This window comes from Zea mays, chromosome 1 (genome assembly GCF_902167145.1).
Source record: "Zea mays cultivar B73 chromosome 1, Zm-B73-REFERENCE-NAM-5.0, whole genome shotgun sequence".
In the NCBI taxonomy this organism is placed as follows: domain Eukaryota; kingdom Viridiplantae; phylum Streptophyta; class Magnoliopsida; order Poales; family Poaceae; genus Zea; species Zea mays.
In genome coordinates, this window is record NC_050096.1 from 33,406,100 (window position 1) to 33,416,434 (window position 10,335).

The 10,335-nt window shown below is 48.8% G+C and overlaps 2 protein-coding genes across 2 annotated transcripts; both read right to left on the reverse strand.

Annotated features, from left to right (window-relative positions):
• Positions 1-1,201, reverse strand: LOC100283196 (uncharacterized). The gene is made up of 2 exons (NM_001156098.2): positions 999-1,201; positions 1-909 (listed from the first exon to the last, which is right to left on the reverse strand). The coding sequence occupies exons 1-2, from the start codon at positions 1,162-1,164 to the stop codon at positions 227-229; spliced, it is 849 nt and encodes a 282-aa protein (NP_001149570.1). The 5' UTR covers positions 1,165-1,201; the 3' UTR covers positions 1-226.
• A 6,546-nt stretch (positions 1,202-7,747) lies between these two features.
• Positions 7,748-9,873, reverse strand: LOC103633519 (3-ketoacyl-CoA synthase 1). The gene has a single exon (NM_001364976.1). It carries the CDS (start codon positions 9,788-9,790, stop codon positions 8,147-8,149), a length of 1,644 nt encoding a protein of 547 aa, NP_001351905.1. The 5' UTR covers positions 9,791-9,873; the 3' UTR covers positions 7,748-8,146.
• Positions 9,874-10,335: the final 462 nt, after the last annotated feature.

Here is a 10,335-nt window from a genome sequence, read left to right on the forward strand (position 1 = left end):
AAAACAGTTGACATGAAATTGCCTCCATTAGATGGAAGTAGAACACACACTCTTAAACTGACCCAACGTTCATGCTGAACTAATCAACGTCACAAATTATTCCGAGGAAACTGCATAACCTGCAAAAGCCAAGAAACACTGTCCAAACATTCTAGTGCTGACTCTCCATCGCAGAAGGAGGAAAGAAGGGCAACTTCTTGAAGAACGGGAGCAGCCTCTTGAAGAGCTACGGGCCAGTGGCAGCGTCGTGCCTTGCCGGTGGGTGGTAGATGGGGGCTGGCTTCGGCGGCGAATTAACCGGCGCTGACGGCTCCGTGGGCGTCGACGGTGCAGCGTTCGCCGGCGTCGACGGAGGCTTGTGCTCCGGCTCGGGCACCGGCGCCGGTTTGTGCTCAGGAGCGTCTACCGGCGGCGTCGACGGAGGCTTGTGGTCCGGCACGGGCACCGGCGCCGGTTTGTGCTCAGGAACGTCTACCGGCGGCGGCTTGGTGACAGGCGGCACGGAGTGGCCGTGAACGGGCAGGTGCGGGATAACCACAGGCGTGTGGACTCCTACGTGATGGTGGTGCATGCTGTGGAAGAAAGGGTGGCAGAGGAACGCCGAGGCGCACTCGGGCGACGGTTGGTAGACCCTGCCGCCGAGCGCGAGGAACGTCTTCCCGTTGCCGTTGGTGTGGGCCGTGTGGCCGGGTGGCGCGGCGACGATCCTGGAGGGCTCCTGCCCGGGGCACGGCGCACTCGACGCGCTGTGGATGAGCTGCGCGAAGCATTCCGACTTGAGCTCCCCGTCCTCGCCGACGGCGTCGGCGGCCAGCGGGACGCTGAAGGCCCCGGACTTGTTCACCTGTCCCACGGCTGCGCTCTCGTAGGCCCCCTTGCTGTTCTTGCACTTGATGGCCACCTGAAGACCTGGTGGAAAGTAAACGACAGACAAGTCATGCATTCACTAGCCGGCCAGACTGTTTTTAGTAATGCTATATCATGACACAACCTAGTACCTCTGAAAGCTGCCTCGGCGTTCATGTTCCTCCTGGCGCAGTCCGAGCACTTGGCCAAGCCGACAACAACCGGCGGTGCTGTCTCTCCCAGCGCGGCATTGGCGAAACCTATCGCTATCAGAATGCCAAAAACAGACACCAGTAGCTGTCGTGCCTGGATCTCCATTGTCGAGGAATGAGAAGACGTGGATGGGTGAGAGCTGGAATGGAAGCGCAGGGAGGCGTCCCATAAATAGGCGCCCGAGGTCTGACGGCGCAGCTCGATCGGCTCATGTTTCAGTGAAACTACATTGAAAGGCGACCATGGGCAGCTAAACTGAGCGCCGTCTTTGTAGATGGATCGCCAGGTAATATGGCCGCGTGCCGTGCGATCAGCGTTTCCTTCAAGCCTACTCATCCTCCAGCTATCCTCGTACTCGCCGTTAATTGTCCACACTCACCGCCGTACGTAGCGCGCGCGGCGGCATGTGGTCTCTGCTCGTCGTCACTGCGCAGCCACCATTGTCGATCTGGCCTTGCTCAAAAGTTGATGTGCGGAATTCTTGACAGACAGAGAGCGAGTGACCGGTCGCCATTTTCAGACTGAACTCGGTGAGATTTTATATACTTGGCATCTGTTCAGTTCCAACGCCATCTAGCCGTGAACTGGCTGTTGCAACTTGGTAACAAACTGAAGAGGGAAGCTTGATCGCCAGGCCAGAAGCGGACCAAAACCACCACGCCATGTTGCTTGCTCCCGATCGTTCGAGCCGGGACCCCCAGCTGCCGCGCGTGCCATCGAAGCAGGTGGCAGTGGCAGTGGCACTCGACAGTTCTCGGCATGCAGGCAGGACCGCGTGATGGGTTGTGGAGATCGTGCCCACTTTGTACCGACCTCTGCTCTGCACGATCGGACGGACGATCTGGATCCAGTCCAGTGCGTGTATAGTGTTCAACTAACCGTGCGCTGTCCACTCAATCAAGGAGAGACAATGATTAATGCAAAGGTAAAATTTCAGAATTGGAGCTTCTTCAGTAGCCGAATTGACACGGCAGTACAAAGTTGAAGGGTTATCACTTACAGTATGCCTCATTCAGTTTGGCGTCGAACGGCTGGCTTCAAACACGCACGCCCCATTACACCTGAAAGTCGGTTGACAGGGAATAGAAGGCCGGAACTGTTCCGGCCCGGATTGCTTCTTTAATTTGTATAAGTTTTGATCAACAGGAATAATTCTGGGTGCAATCCTATGGAAACGAACAGGCCCTTAGGCCGATTTAAAGAATGATTGTTCGGGTAGGCTCAATATTGATCGGAATCGATTGAGAATGGCGTGACTGACAAATCTGAATCCAAACGGACCATGGGGGTCCATTTCAACACAGGATCAAGCTTAGTATTTCGGTATTTCCTCTTCCTGCAGCGCGGACTATACCGGGCTGGTCAACTTCACTTGAAATTGTTTATGCTTCAACGGTTGAAATTGTTTATGTCGAAAAGCGCACATCAAAGTCTGAACAGCCTGCGCAATTATTATTTTTTATTTCTGTTAGAGAGAAGAAAATAAGAACCATGAGCAGTACTGGGCTGGGCAGATAAACAAAAAACCATCGAGCTACTTTGTTTCTGCCAGGCCCATGTAACATTGATATGTTTTATTTGTCTTCGGTCTAGTACGGTCGCCCTCCGCCGTGATGGGCTGGAGGAATCTTGAAACCCTTCCAGTCCTTTTGCGGTGGCAATTTCGGCCATTTAAAGAAAGTATAATGGTCGCGGCTCAGCCATGAGCACAGGACCTACTGTAGGAAAATCTTATGTGTCAAATCCTTTCTTCCCTAATATATGCAGAAGCGACTATCAATAAAAGCGCACTTCTGATACAGTTTAGCTGCATAGTTGTTTTTACGGGGTGTTTGAATGCGCTAGAACTAATAGTTAATGTTTAAAATTAGTTTAGACATCTAAACATCCTAGCTAATAATTTAGTTATTAGTTATTTTTGTTAAATTAGTTAATAGTTAGGTAGTTATTTGTTAGCTAGCTAATTCCACTAACAATTTTTAGCTAACTAACTATTAATTCTAGTGCATTCAAACACCTCTTAGACAATGCTCCCTTCATACTGAGGTAGAAATCCTTTAGGACATGATGATGCATACCATAGAGTGTTTAATTAGGGTGACATTTGCTATGTTTGCCTATATTAAATAGCGTTGCGGCAGTATTGTTGACACAAAAACCATTCGTTTAAATTAGTTACATAGAGGTCGAGGAACAGGGACATGAGGTCTTAAGATAAAAAAATCCTATACTTTTTTTTTTCATTTCGCCCGTTTTCATTGCATGGCGCTTTTTTTCTAAAGTTTGAGTTCCGATCCTATTTAAAGGCTAAGATAGTGTTAATACACAGACGCTCATATCGAAGGATATGCGTTGCCGAGCAACGCGTGTAGTTAATTCAAATGCACAGGAACTGCATAGAAAACAAAGCGTTGAAGTGGGCAAAGCCGTCTAAAATAGAGTACTAGTATCCAAAACGAGTTACTTTGTCAATCTTCAGCTATCCCATCTTCTATTTTTATATGAAGGGAGTACATTGTTTTATCATTATTTGAATATAGAAAGAAATAGAAAACTCTTTGTTGTGAATTATTTTTGAACTATACTTGTTTGGACATGTATAGTGGAGAGACATTAAAACGGTTCTCAAAAACAAGAGACTACTAAGATACTCTATTATATAATAGAGTATTTATAAATATATTATATTAATAAATACAAAAATAAATATGTTTGTATAGCATCGGATCGATAGAACATACGACAAATTCGTATATTGGAAAGTGAGACGGCTGTTGCTACTTGGGTTACGAACCAGAGACGTCACTTTATGGAGAGACGGCACCACGATTTTTTTGCAAGTATCTCTTTTAAACACTTCAAAAGCCTCTACATTAAACACCATTAGACATATCCTTATAGTTGTAAAATTATTGTCTAAAATCATCAAAGGACTAAAAAGCATCCGAAATATTGTGATAACTCCCATAAAAGCGAGTTTAGATGGCGCACCGTGCCGAGCAAGCACAAGCTGGAAAAACAAGTTCGTGGACAAAACTTGAAGAACTCAAGGAGCACCAACCATGGAGGCAGAGCAGACGTTGACGTCGAGAGCAGCGACCTGTGAGCCGTCTCGCGCTCCATGACTCCGACGAGTCGTCAGACGAAACTGCACGCCCAATCAATGCTGCCCATCTGGGCATCTGTTGCCGCGGCACCCTCAGAAATTAATGGGCGCGACTTGCTATGACTCCGAGTCCAACTTGACGGATGACGGGACGATGAGGAGACGAGGGCACGAGGTCAGCCAGCGCTGACCCTAACCTGCCCGCGCCTTTTGATTCTCTCACACGGTGTTAGTTTATGGTTGGACGTTGAGAATTTTTTTATTTCTCTCCACCTTCTGGATGATGCATTCATCTCTACTCTACGTTTCTGCTCCGAGCGGAGCTGTCAAGTGAAGTAGGACTTCTATCGACACGTTTTCGTTGGGAGTAAATGTAGAAGTTTGGAGTGGAGGTACTCGTTCCCTACTTCCCTTTTTTTTTTATGTATCATGTTGTGCAACTATATGATTAGTTTTTTTTATAAAAATTTAGTCAAAGGTACTAATACTTGATTTAGGGCAAAGCTTAACGTGATATGTAAAACAAGAATAAGGGATTATAAAAGTAATTTCTTTAAAATAGAAAATGAGAACCAATAAGACTGTTATAGATGTTTTCCTTTTTGAGAAGGTTTTTATTTTCAAAATGGCTAAACTATGGAATTTGACTACTAATTTTGGCTAAACTGTTGGAATTGGTCTTTGACCAAGTACTTTTTAGTGTTCATATGTAAGATTGATTCTAACGAGAGAGGTAACCATCGGTGATATGGGTGACCAGGCGGTCGCTAACGACTGGTCTAGCTCTAAGACCGATCAGCTCGGTAGGCTAGTTGGTAGTTTTGCTGATTGGTCGGTTCGACGGTACCGACCGCATTGCATCCGAATCAGTCGATACCAACAACAATGTTAGAGAGTTCGGTCATTACTAACAAGAATCGATTGGTACCGAATGCCTTAAATGTGTTGTGTTCTGGTTGCTCCATGTCGTTTTGAAGTCCAAACAAATAAAAAATATATTTTTAAAAAAATCATGGAATCCGATCTATAAATAGAGATGTAAGTTTATGTTTATTCATACCCTAGCTTTCTAATTCGTCCGTACCACTTAATATTTCACTCGTTTCGCTCCACCAAACCAATGTCGTCATGTCTTCTTCCTTGGGCTCCGACATTGAGACTACCGCTCGATAAGCTACATCAAACTATGATGAATGCGGTGACGAAGATTGCCTCTACGTCATCAACGAGAGGGAGGCGAAGGACACAACAACAGAGTTACATCAACTAGGATTGTGTAGCTGCCCAAAATCGATCGATGCAAGACTACTCCAACGTGTCTATCCTCCATTCTACTTTATCGAAGGTACCATATGAAGAGGAATCTCTTTCTTCAAATTTTGGAGAGATTGTGTGAGCATTCATCCCATTTCACTCTTAGGACCAATGCACTCAATGGTAATGGTTTCTCCGCCACCAAAAATATAATGTTGTCCTCAATATGCTCACCTATGGTAGTATTGCTGACTCTATTGATGAGTATATTAAAAAAAGAAAAGCTTGGTCTTAGAGTGCCTCCAACATTTTCGTAGGAGTATTATTTAAGATTTTGGCAAGGAGTATAGTTGTCGTCCCATGGTTGACGACCTTAGACGACTTTTAGCTAAGGGGAGGAGAGAGGTTTTCCTAGTATCATGGGGAGCATAAATTGCATGCATTAGAAGTGGCGGAATTATCCTGCTCGATGGAAAGGACAATCTACAAGAAGGGATAATGGATTCTTGATCATCATGCTCGAGGCGGTTGATTTGTATGACCTATGGATTTGACATATTTTTGGGGTTTAGGGTTTAGGGTTTTGACCTATGGATTTGACATGCTTCCGTGAGCGGGGTTGAACAATGGTGAACCAATCGTTGTTGTTCATTGACGTGCTCAAGGAAGAAACACTAAATGTGAGCTTCAAGGTGAATGGACATGGGTATAACCAAGGGCACTACCTCTCTGATGGCATCTACCCACGGTAGCCGGTGTTCATGAATATCATTGTTGTCGCACAGAGTCTGAAATAGCGAATGTTTGTTGCATGACAGGAAGGCACGCAGAAGAACACAGAGAGAAAATTTGGAGTTCTTAAGGCTCGCTTAGATTGTTTCCCGCCACCAATTACTCAGTGTGATCATAAGTTTATATATTATTCTGAACAACATGATTATTGAGAATGAGCATGGAGAGGCATATGATATGGATGACTATGAGATAGTCGACTCCTTCATTATAGCATCAACCATCACCCTTGAAACATCGACGAGCTTTGCAGTCGTCCTTCAAGATGGGACTACAATCTGTGCTAGTGCGATGCATTATCAGCTCCAAAATAATTAAATGGAGCATGTCTAGATATTCACCATGGCAAATAGATTTTAATTTTCCGAATTATGCATTTTTATTTTTTAAGTTATTGTTTTATAAATTATATAATCTTATTTGCTAGCCATGTTTTATGTCAAATACAAGCCTGTAAAATTTGAACGATAGAATGTGATGGTCGATACAGACATGTGTCGACCTATGGCTAGGCGTGTTTGGTTTCTCGGACTAAAGTTCAATTTATGTCTTCCAGTTTTGCAATGGCATCACCAGTGGGTCGGCATACTTGCCACCACATGGATGACCTTACCCTGAAACCAAGCATCGAAGGTAGCCACGTCAGTAAATAGCACGGCTTTTAAACGTGGTCCACATACTCCTTGTTGTAAAAAGTAACTTGTTTTAACTCAATCATCACAAGGGTTAGTAAATGTAGTTAGAGCAAGTATAATAAGAGGCTGTAAGCTGGTTGAAAATTGATATGGATGAGAGAGAAGAGGTTAGAAAAGAGAAGCGGATTGATATAAACTTATAGCCGGTTTGGACATAAGAATCAAGAAAAATCTTGTGAGAAAGTAAGTGAGTCATATATTAATTATGAAAAGCTAAACTAATATATGGATAAGCTGAAAGGTAGTCTACAATGATCTTTATCGTCAGTCAGAAGCCGGCTATATTATTAAACTTGATATTATGGTTCTATTGATGCACATTAAAATTGTAAAAGATGTGTACCTGGTACTGATCAGGGACGCCGCGATGGTTCTCCTTTTGGAGACTGAAAGCAATGGCTGATGACCAAAACGTTAGCTGGATTCTACTAACCAGACCGCATCAGTTGAGCTTGAGTAGGTCAAAACAGTAGCGCACCTACCACTAATAACTGATACTGTTTCGTCGTCGTTTGGGCAGCCGTGATGATACATAAAGTCCGATGAGCGTTGGACGGTACATACGTGCGCGATAGTCATGAATCATGATAGCGCAATATTTATTCTGAGAAAAGGACGCAGAACCACACGAGGATCTAGCAAGTCAAATCGGAAGGCCGAGCTACCATACCTAATACTATAGCCTCCACGGTCTCACCGGATTTGCTACTTTACATGCAGCGTGGATAATTTGGAGTTTTGGACGAGTGCACGTACTGAGCGCAAAGTTTCGCCGGTTCAAAACCTGTGGATCCTCACAAAAAACATGTGATTTAAAACTTGGCCGAGAGGACAGAGTATGTACTTGAATCAGTAATTCACACTTGGTCGATAGTTCTCTCTAGTCATGTGAACTGCACACTGGTGGTGTTCGTCTGTCCATTCTACTTCCCGGGCGTCTAGAACGCCAAAGAGAAGACAAAAGGACTAGACAACAAATAGGGTAGGCTGAGAAGAGAAAGAATGGCACTGCTAGCTCTTGGAATTCATTTTACGCCACATACACGTCTGAATTCCAAAAGCCAGCACTGTCTACTCACGGCAATCTACTGGGAAAAAGAAAAGAAAACGAAGCAAAAGAAGAAAAAAAACAAATGAAAAAACATACAAGTATAATTTTCTGCCTCACACGCCCTTCTTCCTTCGTCGTGACGGAACTCGTATCAGATCATACAATTGTTATGCCGCATGACGTGGCCCATCAGACGTACGCCTTGGGAGGGTACCTGTCCACGTCGTCCACCCAGGGGTTGCAGCAGCTCTGCGCGCCCTTCCTGCCCGGCGGCCCCGCTGCGGCGCCGGTCGACGACGACAGCGGCGGCACGTCGCGGAGAGCGCGCCACACGGCGCTGTTGCACTTGAACCCCGAGCCGAAGCCGATCTGCCACACGCGGTGGCCGCGCCGCACCCGACCCTTGGCCTCGGCGTACGCCAGCTCGTACCACAGCGAGCTGCTGCTGGTGTTGCCGAACCGGTGGAGGGAGCACTTGCTGGGCTCCATGTCCGTGTCCTGCAGGCTCAGGCTGCGCTGCACCTCCTCCAGCACCGCGCGGCCGCCGGCGTGCACGCAGAAGTGCTCGAACGCGCGCCGGAAGTCCGGGATGTAGGGGCGCACGCCCTTGACGCGGAACACGCGGCGCATCATCAGGGACTTGAGGAACTTGAGCTGCTCGCTCAGGGGCAGCACCAGGGGGCCCAGCGTCGTGATGTTGGTCTTGAGCGCGTCGCCGGCCACGGCCATGAGCTCCCGCGCCAGCGACACGCCCACCTTGCCCACCTCGTCCTCGCGCTGGTACACGCAGTTGAAGCACTCGTCGGTGGCGCCCTTGTGGGTGCGCACCGTGTGTAGCAGCCGGTACTTGGCGCGCCCGGCGTCCGCGCGCCTGTTCGACAGCAGCGCGGCGGCGCCGCCCATGCGGAAGATGCAGTTGGAGAGGAGCATGGAGCGGTCGTTGCCGAAGTACCAGTTGAGGGTGATGTTCTCGGTGCTGAGCACCACGGCGTACGAGCCGGGGTTCGCCTGGAGCATGTCCTTGGCGAGGTCGATGGCGATGAGACCGGCGCTGCACCCCATGCCGCCGAGGTTGAACGACTTGACGTCCTCCCTCATCCTGTAGTGGTTGATGATCATGGACGCCAGCGACGGCGTCGGGTTGAAGAGGCTGCAGTTGACGATGAGGATGCGCACGTCGCGGCGCGGGTCGATCCCCGTGGACTCGAACAGCGCGTCCAGGCACCCGAACATGACCGCCTCGGCCTCCATCCGCGCCTCCGCCATGTTGAGCCTCGGCGGCCGCGCCTGCACGCCGGGTGGCAGGTATGTCTCGTCGCCGAGCGCGGAGCGGTTGGTGATCTTGGTCTGGAAATCCAGAGCCGCCTCATTGAAGGACCCCGTGCTCTCGGTCATCTCGAGGAAGGCGGACTTGGAGATCTTGAGCTGCTCCTCCGGCTTGTAGCACGCGAAGTCCACGAGGTACACCGGGCGGGGCCGCTTGAAGTAGTAGACGGTGAGCAGCAGCAGCGCGGTGCCGAGCCAGGCGACGCAGGTGAGCAGGTCGATGGAGTAGTAGATGACGTCGAGGCGGACGAACGAGTAGGCGGCGGCGGCGACCGCCGGCACGCAGAGCATCGGCAGCACCGACGTGGGGCTGCCTCCGTGTCGGATCCCGAGCCTGACGTACTTGAGCTTGATGCTGCGGGCGAAGTCCGGGAGCCGGCGGCGGATCTTGATGACGATGCTGGGCGCCGGCTCGCCGCCGTCCCGCCGCGCTTCGTCCGCGCCGCGGAAGGCCATCTCGGCTGTGAGGCGCTCCCGCTCCATGACCGCGGCGGGAGCAGACTCCATGGAGATAGATGGGAGCGAGCTGGCGGCTAAAACAACAACTCCAGACGTGTCAGGCGGCGGAAGGCGATGTCGCCACTTTGGTGTGAGTTGGTTGGAAGCGGACGCCGGAGCCGGAGACGTGGTTTGGTCATGCGGGCAACTCCAGATATATATAGGGGTCGCACACGCGCACGATCGGAGATGGAGAGGAATCGACACACCTGCCGCGAAACTTTGTGGCGTATCCAGCTGCCTGAGCAGTCAAACTTATAGGCACGCGAAACAACTACTCATATCCGAGCCGTATGCCATACGCACGAGTGGGGAACCCATAGTACACTGCTCCGAAACAGTAGCTTAAATTCCGACCGTGTTACGGCGGCTAGTTTTGTTACCGTTGCCTGCCGTGCCGTGGGACGACCTACACAAGACACACGAGACAACATAAATGATTGTCTCGAAGGTTCATCATCATCAGAAATTCGTAATTCAGAAGATAAATTCTAAAAATAATGTTACCGAGTGAGTAAGCAAAGGATAAAAGTAATGCTAGTGTGTGTATAAGG